This window comes from Camelina sativa, chromosome 13 (assembly GCF_030686135.1).
Source record: "Camelina sativa cultivar CO46 ecotype springtype chromosome 13, ASM3068613v1".
Classification (NCBI taxonomy): domain Eukaryota; kingdom Viridiplantae; phylum Streptophyta; class Magnoliopsida; order Brassicales; family Brassicaceae; genus Camelina; species Camelina sativa.
The window spans coordinates 7,395,585-7,415,765 of record NC_141892.1 but is presented as its reverse complement, the minus strand read 5'-3'; the positions used below and the strand labels follow the sequence as shown (position 1 = coordinate 7,415,765).

Below are 20,181 nucleotides of genomic sequence, written 5' to 3'. Positions count from 1 at the left end.
TCAGTCTAGCTTGGATGCAAACGCTGCTTTAGTTATTTCTAACTGTGAAAATAGATATTTTGCTAAAGAGTAAAGATTTGTCGGTTATGATACAAAAGCTAAGTGAGAGTGGTGAGTGAAATTTGTAATCTGTGGAACAAACGAATCAATTTGTAATCTGTGGAACAAACGAATCAATGAGGTTGTGTTGTCTGAAAGCATCACTCTTTCTTTAGTAATGTGAGTTCTGTTGTTCATTCTTCGGTAGTAGTATCTGTCGGAAAAGAGCAATACGTAGTAATGATCTGACATATAGAACTAAAAACAACAGTACAACAAAACTAGTCTGTAGAATCCCAACTCCCAAGTATCAGAGTACGTTTAGGAGAGACCTCAAAAGCCTGTCTAAGTCTAGCACTATCAAACTCCTCTAAGCTGAACTTCCAACTGCTCTATTCGCATAGCCAAATCATGCTTCCCGCTATTCTTCAACCCATCAGTAACCATATCAAAGCACCGTGATATCGGAACCAAACCCATCTCAGTCATCTCAACCAAGAAATTAGCCGCATCCACAAATTTCCCACCACGACCACACATTGTAATAAGCATTGTGTAAACCGGCCTGTTAGGCGGATGAGCCTTCACCTTCATGTCACTGAAAAAGCTAAAGGCATCATCAAACATCCCATTCCTACACATCCCCTTAATGATCGGAGCATACAAACTCGGAAACGGCTTATGCCCATCTTCCACACAATTGTTCAACAACCGAAACGCTTCATCAATCTTCCCAATCTTCGAAACAGCAGGTATAAGTGTCTTGTAAGTGTCGATATCTACACAAAGACCTAACTTGGAAGCAGTATAATACATCTCAATGCAAAACTCAACTTCCCCTGATTTAGTTATAGCTTCAATAAGAGTATTGAAAGTTTGAATATCAGGAACAAAACCTCCTTTGGTCATCTTACTCACCATCTCTTTAGCAGATTCCAAGTAACCAGCATTTAACAATCCTTCAATAAGCAAATCACGGCCACGAGCCGGTGGATTAAACCCTTTCCTACTCATCTCATCAAGAAACTCTTGAGCCTCCTTCATCTTCCCCGCGGAACACCATCCGTTAACCAAGATCGCGTATGTCCGCTTATCTGGCTTGAGACCTTTCCTTATCATTCTCCGAATCAAAGCGTAAGCGCCATGGAACATCTTCACATCACAAAGCGCATGAAGCAACGAATTGTAAACATCAACGGTTTGTTTACATCCGAGAGTCTTAGGGACACCATTGAAAAGCTCCACAGCTTGATCTACATGACCGTTCTTACCGTATTGCTCAATGATGAAACAGAGAGTCTCACCGGAGATGTCGAGAGACAAATCCTTCATCTGTTTGAGAATCTTCCACATCGATTCGTATTTTTTATGTGAAGCTAAAGATTTCGCAAGCTGTTCGTATTCCATAGACGTTGGTGTGTAATTAGGGCTTGATCGAGCCCAATTGAAGAAACGGAGAGAATCGTTGGCGGAACGAGAAGTGGCGCGGAGGACTCTGAACACGAACTCTGAGGTTACAGGGAGACGGAGACGATTCAGAGATCTCTCCGGGTGAATCTCTCGGCGGACGATGTTGACAACGTGGTTGATCGCTGCGAAGTAATCGCCTTTTGTTGGATTCGAATCAGAGCTTTGCAAAGGCTCGAGACTGTTGAAATGACGAATACTAGACTCAATAGAACCTCTGAGATCGTTGGTGAAGATCGAGAAGAGTCTTCCGCCGGTGTTACGCCGGAGGAGAAACATGTTCTCACCGGGACAATCTCTCCGATGAGGCGAGCTGAGAGAGAAGATAGTAGTAAACAAGTGACGTGGAATTTTTAATTTTAATTATTATTTTTTACTTATTTATTGAAGAGTTTAAACAAAACGGTGCGTTTTAGAGAGGATGCCCTAGTTTGATAAGTTAAAACCCTAAAATTATCATTTCAGCTCCCACTCTCTGCTTTAGGTTTCTTTGTAGCGGCAGACGAAGGAGAAGGAGAGAAACCGTAACCATGGCGACTCAACCAGCTGTTGAATCTGTGCAATGCTTCGGAAGGAAGAAGACCGCAGTGGCAGTCACCCACTGCAAGCGTGGATCTGGTTTGATCAAGCTCAACGGTTGCCCAATCGAGCTTTTCCAGCCTGAGATCCTCAGATTCAAGGTGTTCGAGCCAGTGCTTCTCCTCGGAAAGCACCGTTTCGCTGGTGTGGACATGAGGATCCGTGTCAACGGTGGTGGTCACACTTCCCAGGTGTACGCCATCCGTCAGAGTATCGCCAAGGCTCTCGTCGCGTTCTACCAGAAGTACGTGGATGAGCAATCGAAAAAGGAGATTAAGGATATCTTGGTGAGGTACGACAGGACTCTGCTTGTGGCGGATCCGAGGAGGTGTGAGCCGAAGAAGTTTGGAGGTCGTGGTGCTCGTGCTCGTTTCCAGAAGAGTTACCGTTAAAAACAAAGCTGGTTTGTTTTGTTTTGTTCTTCAATTTCGAATGTTTTTGGAGTATGGACTTGTGATATGAGACTCTTAGATTTTATAATTTCAGTTTTATTATGCTTTTTTGGATAATGGTGATTCTCCATGAAACTTATGTTTTGCTATGTTCACTCGTTTGTTATCTGAAAGTTCTTATCTTTAATTTTGGTTATAAACTCATGTCTTGTCCTGAAATGTATGGCATTTGCATTGTTCTCGATCAAAGGTTAGGTTAATCACTCATTATAATCTCCCATTTGCGTTGATATATTAGGTCTCGTTGGGTTTATGAGAAGGTGGCTTGGATATAGACTACAGCGATGCATTCTCTATTGAACAAATGGGCGAAATGTTAGTGTAGTTACTAGTTAGTCGTACTTGCTCTTGAGTAGATTCTCGAGTTTCGACTATGCTTGCTTATTGATTAGGTTGATCTTATTTTCATGTGTGGATTCGATTTTACCATTTGCGTATACGACTATGCTAGCTGAGCTGTTTACATATGTTAAGGCTTTTTCCCTCTTGACTTGCTTTTATTGGATTTCACAAAAAAAAATGATCTTCGCAAAGCAAATTTGGTTTGTCTGTTTATTGGAATTTAGTATTTGATTAACGAGATTAGAATTGTAACCCCGTTCTGGCTTGGAGTACTCAATCAAAGAATATTTCATCAAATAACTTACTGATCCTGAACATAAAACATGTTTCAAAAGTGACAACCGGAAGATTTTGGTTGAAGTGTCGAACTCATCTCCTCAACCTGAAGAGAGGTATGAGCCTCTTTTAAAGTACTTCTGGCAAAAAGGTTTTCGTGATTCCACTACTTCTAAACTGAAATTACAACTCTTATGTCGGTACAAAGCAAATATGAGGCAAAAAGTCAACCATATGAACGCGTTTCTCTAGTGTTGACCCAAATTCGAAGAGGACAAGCCAGCCACTCAAAGATGAAAGACGTATCAATCTCTCGAGATATGTGGTAACTTACCTTTCCAAATAAAACAAACAAGGATTATAAGCTTATACCGTTTCCGCACTTCTCCCATGGCAGTTTCTTCATCATTGTCACTGCAGTCTTGCCATTGGAGGCACCATGTGTTCCCAAGCTTCAGCGGCAAAGAAGTCCGCAGAACCTTTCTCAGCCACCTGCTCAAGGAGTTCCAGCGTAAGGGAATCCGTACGTTCATAGACAATGATATCAAGAGAAGCCAAATCATCAGTTCTGAGCTCGTACAAGCTATAAGGGAATCTAGGATCGCAGTTGTAGTGCTGTCGCGAACCTATGCATCTTCAAGCTGGTGTTTGAATGAGTTGGTGGAGATAAAGAAAGTTAGCCAGAAGGTCATGCCTGTTTTCTACGAGGTGGATCCATCTGATGTGAGGAAACTAAGGGGAGATTTTGGAAATGCGTTTAAGGAAGCATGTGAAGGACAGCCAGATGAGGAAGTGAAGCAGAAATGGAGAGAAGCTTTGGTCTATGTGGCTAATATAGCCGGCGAGTCTTCTCAAAATTGGTTAGTTGTTCTGATTTTCTTTAGTGATAATATACAAAAAAGAAACAGATTCACATGAATAAATTGCATTCTTGGCTCTCATTATGTTATTGATGTGCCTGTGCTGATTTTGTGGAATCAATCTTTTCTTCTTGATAGGGACAATGAAGCAGATATGATTGACAAGATTGCTATGACCATTTCAAATGAATTGAATTCTACACCATCACAAGATTCCGAAAATTTAATTGGAATCGACGCTCATATGAGAGAGATGGATTCTCTGTTATGTCTGGAATCAACTGAAGTGAAAATGGTGGGGATTTGGGGTCCTGCAGGTATTGGAAAGACAACAGTTGCCAGAGCTTTATTCAACCGGCTCTCTAAAAACTTCCAACACACTATTTTTATGGAGAATGTTAAGGGAAGTACTAAGAGATCGGAACTTGATGGCTATGGCTTCAAATTGGGTTTGCAAGAACAGTTTCTGTCTGAAGTTATTGATCATAAGCATATGAAGATACAAGACTTAGGTTTGGTAAAGGAAAGATTGCAGGATCTGAAAGTTCTTGTTGTTCTTGATGATGTTGATAAATTAGAACAACTTGATGCCTTAGTGAAACAATCTCAGTGGTTTGGTTCTGGAAGTAGGATCATCGTGACCACGGAAAACAAACAGCTTTTCAGAGCGCATGGGATCAATTTCATATACGAGTTGGGTTTTCCATCAAGAAGTGAATCTCTTCAGATTTTCTGCCAATCTGCATTTGGAGATAGCTCGGCACCAGATGGTTGTATGGAGCTTGCTACTGAAATAACAAAGCTTGCTGGCTATCTTCCCCTAGCTCTGAAGGTTTTGGGGTCCTCTCTGCGAGGGATGAGCAAAGATGAGCAAATATTAGCATTGCCTCGACTCAGAACCAGTCTTAATGAGGATATTAGAAATGTTTTAAGATTCGGTTATGATGGTTTACACGAGAAGGATAAGGCTATATTCCTTCATATTGCGTGTTTATTCAATGGAGAGAACGTTGATTATGTGAAGCAAATACTTGCAAGTTCTGGCTTGGATGTCAACTTTGGGCTTGAAGTCCTTACCAATAGGTCTCTCATACACATATCGAGATGCAATCGTACCATAACGATGCACAATTTGCTAGAACAATTGGGTCGAGAAGTTGTTTGCGAACAATCCATTGACGAGCCTGGAAAACGTCAATTCTTAGTGGATGCTTCAGAGATATATGATGTACTTGTTGATAACACTGTAAGTCAATTTTGCTACGTTACTTTCATTTTTAAGTTCACTACAATTTCACATAAACGTTACTTTCAATTGATATTTGTGTGTTTCAGGGTACTGGAGCTGTTTTGGGCATATCTTTGGACATATCTAAGATCAATGATTGGTTTCTTAATGAAAGAGCTTTTTGTGGGATGCATAATCTGTTGTTTTTAAGATTCTACAAGTCCTTTTCGAGTAAAAATCAAACCGAGCTACATTTACCTCGAGGCGTGGATTATTTACCCCGTAAACTTAGGCTGCTGCATTGGGATGCATTCCCCATGACATCAATGCCTCTGAGTTTTCGTCCAGAGTTTCTTGTTGTGATCAATATGAGAGAGAGCCAACTCGAGAAGCTGTGGGAAGGAACACAAGTAAGTTAATTCTGAAAGCTCTCCTTTCTCAATTCGCATAACATAATCATCTGATTGTTTTTCTTTCTTTGTTTCATGTGGGTTTGTTTTAGCCTCTTAGAAGTCTAAAGCATATGGATTTAAGTATGTCTGAGAATCTAAAGGAGATTCCAGATCTTTCAAAAGCCGTAAACATCGAGGAACTCTGTCTCAGTTATTGCCGAAGTTTGGTGATGCTACCTTCCTCAATCAAGAACCTTAATAAATTGGTTGTTCTTGACATGAAGTATTGCTCAAAACTAGAAATTTTCCCCTGCAATATGGACTTGGAATCCCTTAGCATCCTTAACCTCGATAGATGCTCACGATTGGAGAGTTTTCCAGAAATATCTTCGAAGATTGGATTTCTCTCTCTCTCAGAAACTGCAATAGAGGAAGTTCCCACAACAGTCGCTTCTTGGCCATGTCTGGCAGCATTGGACATGTCAGGCTGCAAGAACCTTAAGACATTTCCATGTCTTCCAGACACTATAGAATGGTTGGATTTGAGCAGGACAGATATCGAAGAAGTCCCTTTGTGGATCGAAAAAATCTTTCGGCTCAATAAACTATTGATGAATAGCTGCATGAAGCTAAGAAGCATCTCTTCTGGGATTTCTAGGCTGGAACATATCGAAACACTAGATTTCTTAGGGTGCAAAAACGTTGAGAGCTTCCCTGTAGAGATCTTCCAGAGCTCTCAGTTCTGTCATAATCTGGTGATGGAGATGAGAAACATCCATAACCCTGATCTTCCTCAACCATTTTATTTCAGGAACAATTATATTGACACCATTCCAGATTGTATCACACGTCACTGCAAGCTGCCTTTTCTGAATTCATCAGGAACAATCTCCAGTGATATAGAGAATAATTTCATTTGGTTCGATGAAGATTGGGGAAGAATGGCATGATTATGACGATAGTGATGAACATGCTTGTTTTGGAGTTGTGAAAGCGATCGATGACGCGATTAGAATCCTGAATTATTCTAAGGAAGAGAGCAGAGTCAAATAAACCGGAATCTGATGATAATACTTCTCCGGTTAAAGTGCCAAAGAGTTTATATGTATACTCTCCAATACGATCATGATCAAACCTGTGATCATCGCTTCTGGCCAGGTCTTATCTTTTTCCCTCTCTCTGTTTCTTATGATTCTTGCTTCGATTTTGCTCATCTCGTTTGCATGTGCTTTGATTTTGATTTTTTTGGAGAAGTTATGATTCAAGATGCAAGATTCTGTTGTTTGTGTTGTTTTTTGGTTTTTTCTGTTTTGTGCAGACGTATGAAAAGAGATATATCACAGAGTGGCTAAAGCATGAACGTACATGTCCCAAAAGCAAAGAAGTTCTCTCTCACTGTTTTTGGATACCTTTTTTTAGTAGTTTGTACAGTCGCTTAGAAATCTCAAGAAGATTTGAGTTGCTCCCTCAAATTGGCGAACAACAGGAGATCCTCCTGCTCTCAGAATTAGATGAAGGTAGGGACTGGAAGTATGTTTAATACGTCTATTGTGAGAATATAAAGAAAAGGTAAGGAGCAATTTTTAATAAGTAGTAATTGATGAAGGGAGACAAATCTATATGTGTCAACATCGTTGATTTTCTTGGAGAAACGAAGCATCTATCTCTCTCCTTGTAAGTCAACCTTTACTTTAGTCTTATCTAGTTACTCTTATATGTGTGTTATGCCTTACTTATGTGTCCAATACAAAGTCTCCTTGTTTATTTATTTCTTTGCATTGCTTGTTAAAGACATTGTTAATTATTTCATCGTGCTCTTTATTTATGGCTTCTTCTTCTTCATCTCTGTCTCGTAATTGGATATACCAAGTATTCCCGAGCTTCTGTGGAAGAGACGTCCGCAGAGCCTTTCTTAGTCACATTATGAAAGAGCTCAGCAGCAAGGGAATCACACTCTTCATTAATAATGAGATAAAGCGAGGCCAGTCTATCGGTGCTGAGCTCAGACTAGCGATCCAAGGATCAAGGGTTGCGATTGTTTTGCTCTCGCGTAACTACGCTTCTTCAAGCTGGTGTTTGGATGAGTTAGTGGAAATCATGAAGTGCAGGGAAAATAAGCAACAAACAGTGATGCCCATTTTCTACGAAGTGGATCCATCTGATGTCAGGAATCAGACGGGACATTTTGGAAAGGCCTTTGACGAAACTTGTGTGGGAAAGCCAGAAAAGTTGAAGCAGGCATGGAAGCAAGCTTTGAAGGATGCGGCGAGTATAGCTGGTTATCACTCCTGCAACTGGTTCGTTCACTTTTTTTTACTTTCAGTTGCATATTTTTGTTGTAGCTTTTCTTTTATGATTCTGGTTTTAAATGGAGGCCTCTGTTTTTGTTAGGTACAATGAAGCTGATTTTATCAACAAAATTGCCTCAGATGTTATGGGTGCTTTGGATTTTACACCATCAAGAGATTTTGATGACTTCATTGGCTTAGGATCTCGTATCACGGAGATAAAATCGTTGTTGAGCCTACAATCAGATGAAGTGAGGATAATAGGGATAGTGGGTCCTGCTGGGATTGGTAAGACGACTACTGCCAGAGTTTTATATAACACCATCTCTGGTGGTTTTAAATTCAGCGCGTTTATTGAGAATATCAAAGGAAGCTATGGGAGGCCTTGTTATGAGGACTATCCATTAAAGTTGGGTTTGCAGAAACAGTTCTTGTCTCAAATTTTCAGCCAAAGGGATATTGAGGTTTCTCACTTACGAGTGGCTCAAGAAAAGCTGGGAGATAAAAAAGTATTGGTTGTTCTTGATGGAGTAGATAGCTTATGGCAACTAAAATGCACTGGCAAACCAGCCTGGATGGTTTGGCAATGGAAGTAGGATTATCATTATAACCGAAGATAGAAAACTCTTCAAGGCACACGGGATCAGTCATATTTACGAGATAAAACTTCCAACAGGATATGAGGCTCTTCAAATCTTCAGCCTATATGCTTTTGGTCAGAAGTCCCCATATGATGGTTTTGAAGAGCTTGCTTGGGAAGTTATTGAACTTGCAGGTGAACTACCGCTAGGCCTAAGCGTTATGGGATCGTATCTACGAGGAATGTCCATGGACGAGTGGATAGACGCACTACCAAGGCTCAGGTCTAGCCTTGACGGAGAAATTGAATCATCTTTAAGATTTAGTTACGACGTCTTAAACAATAAAGATAAAACTCTTTTTCTGTATATTTTTCTTTGTTGGTTTCAAGGTGGATTACTGTAAAAGATGGCTTGCAAACAGTGGTTTGGAAGTCAACCTTGGCATTCAAATCTTAGCTCATAAATCTCTCATCTCTACTACAGAATATGGACACTACTTGCAGATGCCTCGTTTACTGCAACAAATGGGTATAGAAATTGTCTATCAACAATCTGTTGACGAGCCTGGAAAACGACAGTTCTTGATGAATTCCGCAGAGATTTGTGATTTACTTGATGAAAATATTGTAAGTATTCTTTTTACACCTGCACTCTGCTGTTTCCTTGGGTTTTTAGGGCTGAGATTTTTTTTCCTTTTGAATTAGGGTTCTGGAACTGTTCTAGGCATCATATTCCATCCTCCAGATATAGAACAAGAAGTCAAAATAAGTGAAAAGGCTTTCGACAAGATGAATAATCTCCAGCTTTTAGTAATCAGCTCTAATAGGTCAAGCTACCCCGAAATTGGCTACGTTAGTAGCTTATTGTTACCCGAGAGCGTCGGCTGTGGTAGCTTATGCTTACCTGAAGGCTACGTTAGTACCTTATGCTTACCCGAAAGCGTCCACTCTAGTAGCTTATGCTTACCCGAAGGTCTCAACTGTCTACCCGACAAACTCAGATTATTACATTGGGATTGCTGTCCATTGAGAGTTTGGCCTTCTAAGTTCTCCGGCAAGTTTCTTATCGAACTTACAATGCGTCGAAGCAAACTTGAGAAGCTTTGGGAGGGAATCAAAGTAAGCAGTTGGCATATTTTGTTCTATTGTGTGAAGCGCGATTAGTCATTTCTCTAAAATTTACCTTTTTTGCTTTCTTTTTTTTTTAATCTGTAGCTGCTCCAACATCTTAAGCGGATGGATTTGAGACATTCCAAGAATCTGAAAGAGATTCCTGATCTCTCAAAAGTCACTAATCTCGAGGAACTAAATATATTTGGCTGCGAAAGTTTGCTAGAGCTCACCACCTCTATAGGTAATGCCACTAAGCTTACGAGATTGAACCTTGGCGGTTGTTGCCTTTTAAAGGAGCTCCCTTTCTCTATCGGCAATGCCACAAGTCTCCAATTTTTTAGTCTTTTGGATTGCGCAAGTTTGGAGGAACTCCCGTCTTCTATCGGTAGGTTAGTTAATCTAAAGGAGTTTAATCTCCGCAACTGCTCGGAATTGGTGAGACTCCCCTCCTCTGTTGGGAACCTTCACAAATTGCCGTACTGGGATTTGCATGGATGTAAAAAGCTAGAGGCGTTTCCTACCAACATCAATCTGAGAAGTACGGCTATAGAGGAATTTCCTTCATCATCAATCAGCTTTTGGTCTTGTCTTCATAGCTTGAATATGTTAGGGTGTAGAAATCTCAAGGAGTTCCCATATGTTCCTGACAGCATTGTGGAGTTGGAGTTGAGCAAGACAGGGATATAGGAGATTCCTCCATGGATTGGGAATCTAATTCATCTGCGTAAACTTCTGATGCATAGATGCAAGAAACTGAACTTGATATCTCCAAACATTTCGAAGTTAGAGAATCTTGAAGTACTTGGTTTGAGTTTTGGTTCGATTCTTTATCACGATGATGGGGATGATGATGATGGAAAGGATAATGAGAATGGTGAGGATGAAGATGAAGCAGTTGACGGTGATACTAATGGTCATGGTCATGGTCATGGTGAGGATTGTGATACTAATATTCATGGTCATGGTGATGTTGAGGATTGTGATAATTACGATGGTGAGCATAAAAATGCTCGCTGGTTTAGTTTTGATTTGAGTTTCTATGACGTTGACGGGGATGATAATGATGATAGTAAGGATAATGAGGATATTGATGGTAGAGAGGATGGTGAGGATGAAGATGACGGTGATAGTCATGGTGATGGTGAATATTGTGATAATTACGATGATGAAGATGGCGATGCTGACTGTTTTAGTGCAAAGATCGTCGTGACGCATTGGTCTTTAAAGTCAGACTTCCATGCTCATAAGATTATACCGATATGTCTACCCATGAAGGCTTTTACATCTCCTCTTCTATTAAATTTCAGTTGCAATAGGTACAAGACTCTTCCAAATTGCATCACACATCTCTCCAGAATAATGGAGCTTGATATCAGCGACTGTACAAAACTCGTAACACTTCCACAGCTTCCGGGTACCCTTTATTCTCTTAAGGCAGAAGACTGCATATCCTTGAAGAAAATAGACGGCCCCTTTCCAAACCCAGAGATTTGTTTAAACTTCGTTAACTGCATCAGTCTGAATCCGGATGCGAGAAAGCTCATCCAGACATCAGCTTGCAGATATGCCCTCTTACCCGGTGAAGAAGTTCCTGCACACTTCACTCACCAATCTACTTTGCACTCCTTAACTATCAACTTGACTCCAAGGCGTCTTCCTTCATTTTTGAGATATAAAGCTTGCATGTTGCTGTCAACTACTGGCTGCCATCCGAATTATGAAGATGTGAAGGATGATGGTGATTATTGGAGGGAGGACTCTTCGGTGACTTGTAACGTCAGGGGTAAACAGAATGGCTTTATTGTTCCATATGGATCAACCCGTCCCTATGTACCAGATCTACGTGGATTTACAGAGAGGCCAAATGGTCTGTATATATTTGAAGGTTCTTTCTCTCTAAACCAAGATTTCCTGAAGCCACTGTCAGCGAGCTTTTGTTTGACTTCGTGGTCTATGCAAAATTCTGGAACGTGAAAGCCTATGGTGTACAACTTTTGGAGGTTCGTCATCGTACTCTTGACGGAGAAGAAACTGAAGACGAAGACTGTATGGACAGAAACATGGAAAAAAACAATGAAGCTGAAGAAAGAGATCAATGATGAACTGATGATGGTGAGACGAGGAGGAAGAAACCGATGAGATGTAGTCTTGCCTAGGTGATGATGTTGGTTTTTGACCTCACTCACACCTCTTTGAGGTCAGCTGACTCATGCTCTTGTTCTCTCTATTTTACTCTTTCTTAGAAATAAAACAAGAGCCTCTTACTCTCTTACTCTCTTACTCTCTAGTCTTTACAAGCACAAGATATTTTACAGTGGATGAAGATGTTCACTGAGAACGAAGTGCGCCCAGAGATGCATCACATGATCACTGATATATTCAAAATCAAAAGTTCACGTCATTGGATCCAGATCCTAGTTTTGATGTCTCACACTCTCTGATATATGCATCATTTTAACAATTTGTCTCCCTTTTCTCTCTTGGCTTCAAGTATACAAAGTAGAAGATCTTTATCGATTAGCTTAAAAAATATTATACATATACGTTTCGTTTTTTGTCGACCGTTAAACTTAAAAGGGTAAATAGCACAAAGAGTGATGCATGCTAGTTGAAAATTGGGACCAAAAAAGTAGCATAATCATGACATATATATAGGCATATAGAAACACCGACCTGTAAATGTGAGTCACACACAATTAATGGAGACTCCCGCAAAACCAGCAAGTCGTGTGGATGTTATCTCTTGTATCCTTCTAAATGCTCAGCTGTTCAGTGTCATATTCATGAAACGGCACACACCTTGATCCCTCCCATCCATTTTTATTCCCTCTCAAGCCAGAACTCATTTGACTCTCTTTTTTCTTCTTTTATAAATGAACTCAGAACTCATTTGACTTTTGTCATAATATTTCTTTTCGTATATTTTAATTAATCGTCTAAATCGTGTTCAACAAAGCTTATCATTTGGTTGGGATAAACGAACAACACTTGTTGAGAACTATATAGGCCAGTCCACAACATTGCTCAATTTCTTAAAAAATTGAAGGCATTTTTTAATTCAATACTTGGCGAAAAAAAAAAAAGTAACATACTCCAAAATGTTGCTCATTTTTCGTATACTCAAACTAAAACCACAAGAAATGTAAATCGTGTGGTTTACTTTTTTTTGATGAGCAACAATCCAAAACAACTCAAAACAAGTAGACTATTCTATCTATATATAATAGCAAACTCATTTTTTTGTCATCTTTCTAATCTAACGATTGAGGTTTGTCTTTATCTTTATCCAGCGGCTGTGATTTTTTATGTTTGCTAAAAGTCACTAAACCAAGAATGTGTCTTTCAATCGCAACCTTTTGTTCACGTTTATGTGAAGCATCACCTCTTTCTACTAAACCAAAAGATGTGTCTTTCAATTGCAACCTTTTGTTCACGTCTTATGTGAAGCATCGCCTCTTTTTATTCTCATTTTTCACCACCTTTAATTATGCCTCTTCATACTGATTTATATACCTAAACGTAAACAACCATGAAACAAAAAGTGGTGTTGTTCCCTCTTCTGAAAGTTGTATTAGTTTTCGTGAATTGTGATTCCTTTTGTCACAACCTCGTCGTAGACTCACTTCTCACTAGCGACACGCAGTCGGTTTTGGTTGCGATTCTTTATTCTCACAAGGCACACATTTTCACAGTTTTGATTTTATTCCGTTTTGTCTAGTAGCATTTTAAAATTTCGTTATTCCTCCTGAGAAACTTCATATTTCTCACCTTTAATTTTTGTTGATTCATAAATTAGGAAAGTTATGTAACCACATGATAATTAGATATTAAGCCATGTGGATTATAAATATCGCCTAAATTTTCATATGAAAAATTATGTTATAATGAAGAAAGATTTTTTTCTTTAAACTTTGAAAAAACGTGAGAATTGGGTTGTACATACTTCGGATTGTTCATAGTAAAAGGTTATTAATTACGATGTGAGATTTATCCACTGTCTCACCATCTCTCATTATCGTATCTTTTGTTTGATTTACTTCTGCAACAGTATGGGAAACGGAAAGTTTGGTTTTTGTTATCCCTTTTGGGTTTACTTGAGTTCTCTGTTTGTGTTTATGTTGTGGTTTAGTTATTTACTCCTGATTAGAGAAGTTGAAAAGGTATGATAGCTTTTTAGAAGTAGGATATACTAGAAGGGGGCAAAATTACTGTGTCATGATGGAGACATTAAATAAGATTTTTTTTTTCTTACATCACGCTAGGAAGTTGTGTTTTAAATGATTTCACTCTTTATAATGGGTTAAAACAGAATTTGCTAACAGATTGAAATTCTGTTTCAGGTCAATCACACCGTATGTTGATGTTCCTCTCGCCACTATTGCCTATTCTGATCGCTGGGCTTACGAAGGCCAACTTTCTTATTCAATAGCTTAAAAAGCATTTGATCTTCATTCTGAACCCCTCTGAGCTTGCATCATATCAGAACGTTGGTTAGTATTTTTTCCTGAATTAAAAAACCTACATATCTCTTGTGCACATTGATACGTCTACTATTTTGTTTAGAGTGTAAATCTTAGGTTTTCAATTCTTTTAGTCACCAATTTTTTCCATTAAAATATAGCGCTGTTTTGACAAGGTATTGACGTTACTATTAGATTTTTTCTTTTTTAAGAATGATGTGTGGAGCATAATCAATTATGACGAGGTGAAGTGACGATAATGAAAGAAAAAGTGAAATATATTACTTTAATTGTGAAGCAAGGCCATTTGAATTTAATGATTTAGGTTAGCTATCAATATAATATAAAACAAGTTTTTTAGAACATACAAACGGCGATGAGAAGGAAAGGCAAGACGCTGAGGAATATGTTTCTTTAGTTTTTCTTTACATCATCTCAATGAATGTTCTGATTATATGGCTATATGTTTTTATCTCAAAACAAAACAATTGTTTTCTACTATTATGTACTTAACTCTTCAATTTTTGATCAAAAAAAAAAACTATTCCATTTTGAATTTTTTAATTTCTAAATCAATGGGACGAGAGTGAAATGTTGCTTCTAATCTGCTAACAAATAATTTCAAAAATAAAAGAACTTTTAGATATGTTACATCATCGTCGCAAGTCACAACATCAGATGAACAACTACATCGATTTAGGTCCGAATGGTAACGGTGTATTTGATTGTGCGTGACAAAAAATTGATAGTACAGTACGGTTCAACTGTGGTTCATGCGGAGATAAATATATTTACGGGATAAGTGCGGTTTATACCGAATTAGCAGTACAAAACAATTTTTCATTGGTGAAAAGAATAATTGTGGTTCATAACAAACTTATATATATATATATATATATTGTTACTATAATATTTGTACGAGTAGATTAGTAAAAATATAAATAATTAATATAACTGCAAACTTCTATATCTTTTGTGTTAATTAAAAAAATATTTAGAACCATAAATACCCAAATTTTATTTAAATTAAAATTTAGCTTCTTATGTAAATATTTTTGTACCCAATTAATAATATTATTCATAAGTTATTAACATTTTGGTTTTTTATTTTTTTAATTTTTTATAATTTAATAGAGAAAGAAGAGAAGAAGATTATTTTTTTGTAAATTTGTTTTGCCACAAAATAAAAGAGAGAGAACATATATCTGTATTAAAATTATTAAAAAAACATTGTAGTACTGTTGCAGTTTCAAATCCGTTGGATAAAAGGCATTGTTGATTATAAAGACGGTCCAAGGCAAAAAATATTAGATAAAACTGTGAATTACTTTTTTTTTTGAAAAACGCAAATTAATATTTTTTTACATGAATTGTGACTTTACCCGAGTTTCACAAAAACATCTTCCAAAAAAGCTTTTATGATGTCTCCATTCACAACCTTAATCTATGGTTTAGTTTTGGTCCACTTCAGATGGTTTATATAGCCAGCCTATGGGGAAAGTGTGGAATCATTTTATTCTAATCAAAGGTGCTGTTTATTCATAGTATTTTTTGTATGTTTAAAACCTTATACCAACAAACAAAATGCCTCTTTGATTTTAAAAGATGTCATTCTCTATTAACCATACCAAAGATTTCCTCATCTTCAATGCTTGTGATTCATCATATACGTCATTTTTTGTTATATATTTTAATTAGGGTGCAGCCACCATTGACCCACGGTTTCAAAACTCATTGCAGGTTAGCCTTTTTATCCGACTTTGTTGTTTACACACGCTCCTACTTTCTTCTTAGGCTAATAAACCAATTGCCTCTTCGATTTCAAAAGTTTTCATTCTCCATTTGCCATACTGTTGGGGTTGGGTTTCGACGGTAGGCAGGCCCATATGAGAAGCCCAATAAAATTCGGTTGTAATGATCATTATCGGGTCCGTTATGAGCCCAGGAAAATGATCTGTTTTGGAGGCGCGTCGAGTCAATTGCGAGACTGCGGAATCACGAACCAAGATCTTCGGAGAAATATTTAGGATATTGTTTTGTGTTTAAATAGGGGAACTTAGATTGAGGAAGGACATGAAACCTTGATCAAGTACAAGAAATATATTCAATACAAAAATTCAGTTCGCTGTTCTTCATTGTTTTTTTTTATTAATTTAAACTGAAAGTCTGCCCAAATCTCGTTTCATTTCCAAATCAATTTATTTGTTGTTTATCGCATCAACACATACCAAATGATATTTCATCTTCAATGGCTGAGAATCTTCATTTACATCATTCTTTGTTTATACATCCTTAGTTGGGGTGTAGCCCCCACCCCTCTATTCACCATTGCCCCACGGCTTCAAATTGTAGGTTAGACATTTTATCCGACTGTGTTGGTCACACAAACTTCTACTTATTATTCTTATAGATTAATGGGTTTAGTGGGCAATCAATCACAAATTTGCTAAATGCCAGGAAAGATTGAGAGGTAAACATGTAATTTGGCTTAATATTTCAAACGAAAGTAATTTGCTCCTTTCAATTTCGATAAATGTTTTCCCTTTTGCATAACTAAGTGGCAATTACTGTAAATAAAGCCAACATTTCAAACATTTTAAAAAACTTACTCCTCTTTTAATTATAAGAAGATACCCACATCGATCATATCTTCCAAGTATTAATTTATGCAATTGATTTTGATTTCTAATTTTTCATAGATATATATTTTTAGTCAATTTGGTTGGTTGTAGACTTGCAGTTTTTTTTTGTTTGTTTTTTGGCAAACATTGGAGACTTGCAGCTATGAACTCTTTCTACGTGTTTCTCTTATTATTTTTTGTAAATTTTGATAAAACAATGATTTAAATTTTGTTTTATGTTAATATCTTTCAAAATTGATTATCTGAGTATGATTCAAGAAGCCTTGATTCAGATATGTTTAACATTATTTTTTTATTATCATTGAATTGATTTTATATATGCAACAAATTTTTTATTTAATTAATTTAGTTGATTCATCTTAGTCATTGTTTCTGACTTTTATACTATTCAATTAAAGGATTACCATAAAATTTCCACTCAAAATGTAAAATTAATAATGTTAGTCATTTCAAGTTTTTTACTTTCCTGTGCGGCAACGCACGGGCCGACATTCTAGTATCCGTAAAATAGATATATAAAAGTATAAACTTATATTTTCGATATATCGATAGTGATGAACATGTTTGAAATATGAGACGAGAGGAAATATGTATTATATGGTGCCAGACAGCAATGTATGGGTAAGTGTTAATCACTATAATCTATAGTGTGAACATGTCCCTATTTAGTAAAAAAATTAAGCTCTTCTCCATTTTTCGTTTACCAATCAGAATAGTAAACCGCGTCGAGTAAGTGGTTCACATTACCAAAACAAGCATACAACTTAAAAAAAGTATACACTAATTGCAGTGTTTTTTTTAAAACACTACAATTTTAAATAATAATAAAAAAACAAGAAAAGAAAAGACTAGAGTTTTAAAAAATAATGTGAGCACTATAAATTACCAAATTAATGGTCTAAAAACAATTTTATTTAGTGGAATAATTAAAAGTAACAGTTCAAGCATAACACGGAATTCTTAATTAGGTAAAAAAATCAAAGCATGCTTATTAAGAATTTTTTAATTAATCACAGAATCTTAAAATTTCGATGACCAATCAAAGCCGTCTGTTAGCTAAAAAAGCTATTTCCCAAAAAAGTATGCTGAGAATGATGTAATGACGTGGCAGCCTAAATACACACGTGGCATCATACGTAATTAAAACCATAATCAAAGTCTAATTAAAATTAAGTAACAAAAAAACAAGAAGAAGATGAATGAAATGAATGCATAAAACTCAAAAATTCCAAAAACTAAAAAAAAAAAAAAAAAAACTGATTCATCTCTGTAAATTGCAAATTCCACGAAGTTTCTAGGGTTTTTTTTTTTTTTGCTTTGAGTTCGTCGAGAAATTTGCGGCTGAGATGGCGAATTCGACGACGGAAGCAAACGCCGCCGATACACTGAGGCGGGAGTTACAGAAGGTACTGACGGAGATTATAAACGACGGAGGAAGGAAAAGCAAAGATCGTGGTGAGACGACTGATGAAGAAGCTGCTTCTTGTTTTGGAGTTGTGAAAGCGATCAGAATCTTGAATTGTCTAAGGACGAGAGCAGAAACGACTAAACCGGAATCTGATGATCATACTTCTCCGGTTAAGGTGCCGAAAGAGTTTATATGTACACTCTCTAATACGATCATGATCGAACCTGTGATCATCGCTTCTGGCCAGGTCAGGTTTTATCTTCTTTCCCTCTCTATTTCTTGTGATTCTTGCTTCGATTTTGCTCATCTCTTTTTGTTTGCATGTGTTTTGATTTTGATGCATCGAATCTTTTTGGGAGAAGTTATGAATTCAAGATGCAAGATTCTGATGTTTGTGTTGATTTTGGTTATTTTGTTTTGTTTTGTTTTGTTTTTTTTTTGTGTGCAGACGTATGAAAAGAGATATATAACAGAGTGGCTAAAGCATGAACGTACATGTCCCAAAAGCAAAGAAGTCCTCTCTCACTGTTTTTGGATACCAAACCATTTGATCAATGACTTGATTACGCAATGGTGTCTTGTTAACAAAGTTGATCGGCTAAAACGTCCCTCTGATGAGATAGTTACTGAGCTGTTCACTAGTGACATCGAAGCACTGCTTCAGCGGGTTTACTCTTCCTCCTCGGTTACGGATCAGATTGAAGCTGCCAAAGAGCTGCGCCGTCAGACCAAGAAATTTGCAAATGTCCGTGTCTTCTTTGTCGCTGGGATCAATGATTCGATCACTAGGTTGCTCAGTCCGCTCTCTACTTTGGGTGAGGGAGTAGACTTGAACCCCGAGCTTCAGGAGGATATTGTCACAGCGTTGTTCAACCTCTCGATTCTTGAGAAGAATAAAACAGTAATTGCTGAGAACAGTCTCGTGATCCCTTTGCTTACAAAGTGTTTGAAACAGGGGACAGCTGAGGCACGAAGAAACGCTGCAGCGACTTTATCGTCACTTTCAGCTATTGATTCTAACAAGATCATCATTGGGAACTCGGAAGCAGTCAAGGCGCTGATTGATCTTATCGAAGAGGGTGATATGTTAGCTACAAGAGAAGCTACCTCCACTGTCTTTAACCTCTGTATTGTATTAGAGAACAAGGAAAAGGTTGTTTCAGCGGGTCTGATTCGTGCGGCAACCAAAAAGATCAAAGCGGGAAGCAATGTGGATGAGTTGTTATCTCTCTTGGCGTTGATCTCTACTCACACCGGGGCTATTGAGGAAATGGATCATCTAGGGTTTATCTATGATCTGTTCAGTATCTTGAGGAAACCGAGTAGCTTGCTGAATGGTGAGAACGCTGTAGTGATCGTCTTCAACATGTGTGATAGAAACAGAGACAGGTTCAGACTGAAAGTGGTGGGAGAAGAGGAGAATCAACACGGGACATTTACGAAACTTGCGAAGCAAGGATCAGTTCGTGCGGTGAGAAAAGCACAAGGGATTTTACAGTGGATTAAGAGATTCGTTACTGGTAAAGAGCCACAGAGGGCATGAAGGAAGGAATCAGGTCTTGTTAATACGTAAATAATTTTGCTGCAAACTTAACTCTTCTTACCTTACCTATCCAAAGATTGATAGCAAAAATAATCATAGAAAGTGTAGAAGTTAAAATATAGAAGGAAAAGGTGTATATATATAGTCTCTCTGATTTTTCTTCTTAACTCTTCTTACTCTTAATTGACTCTCTGATTCACGATCGTGAATTCAGGATTACAAAAGCAGAGTTTGGTCTTTTTGTGGTGTATGTTATAATGGTAGTAAAGTACATATGTCGAATATAGGTCAACTGAATGGGTGGCTTGGCTTAGGAATGTAACAATACACGGCGGGTTATATGGCCGGTCATAGTCTCCTCATATGTATGGTATGGCTAAGTCGACTCTAATCCAATCAACCGAAAGTAACAAACAAATGTATAACATGTAATTTATTTGATGATTAAAAATAATTAATGTACATTTGTTTCAGAAGATTGATTGATTACTTGGTAAAAAAGTAATTGTGGT

The 20,181-nt window shown here is 37.6% G+C and overlaps 2 protein-coding genes, 1 long non-coding RNA gene and 2 pseudogenes across 5 annotated transcripts; 4 read left to right on the top strand and 1 right to left on the bottom strand.

Moving 5' to 3' along the window:
- Nucleotides 1–187: 187 nt before the first annotated feature.
- LOC104735897 (pentatricopeptide repeat-containing protein At5g18390, mitochondrial) lies at nt 188–1,785 on the bottom strand. Its single transcript, XM_087480349.1, has one exon. The coding sequence runs from the start codon at nt 1,783–1,785 to the stop codon at nt 400–402; it is 1,386 nt and encodes a 461-aa protein (XP_087336475.1). The 3' UTR covers nt 188–399.
- Nucleotides 399–2,677, top strand: LOC104735896 (small ribosomal subunit protein uS9x pseudogene; annotated as a pseudogene). Its single transcript, XR_015577498.1, has one exon. The product of XR_015577498.1 is annotated as a small ribosomal subunit protein uS9x pseudogene (transcript).
- Nucleotides 2,678–3,447: 770 nt separating this feature from the next.
- Nucleotides 3,448–12,017, top strand: LOC104735893 (uncharacterized; annotated as a pseudogene). Its single transcript, XR_015577657.1, has 10 exons — nt 3,448–4,015; nt 4,154–5,261; nt 5,351–5,653; nt 5,746–6,679; nt 6,954–7,019; nt 7,331–7,932; nt 8,027–9,130; nt 9,209–9,622; nt 9,719–11,813; nt 11,905–12,017. The product of XR_015577657.1 is annotated as an uncharacterized LOC104735893 (transcript).
- Nucleotides 12,018–13,014: 997 nt separating this feature from the next.
- Nucleotides 13,015–16,251, top strand: LOC147929282 (uncharacterized). Its single transcript, XR_015578795.1, has 3 exons — nt 13,015–13,292; nt 13,957–14,106; nt 15,817–16,251. It is a non-coding gene; the product is annotated as an uncharacterized LOC147929282 (long non-coding RNA).
- Nucleotides 16,252–17,889: 1,638 nt separating this feature from the next.
- Nucleotides 17,890–19,893, top strand: LOC104735892 (putative U-box domain-containing protein 46). Its single transcript, XM_010455762.3, has 2 exons — nt 17,890–18,373; nt 18,575–19,893. Exons 1-2 carry the CDS (start codon nt 18,065–18,067, stop codon nt 19,667–19,669), a joined length of 1,404 nt encoding a protein of 467 aa, XP_010454064.1. The 5' UTR covers nt 17,890–18,064; the 3' UTR covers nt 19,670–19,893.
- The last annotated feature ends 288 nt before the right edge of the window (nt 19,894–20,181 follow it).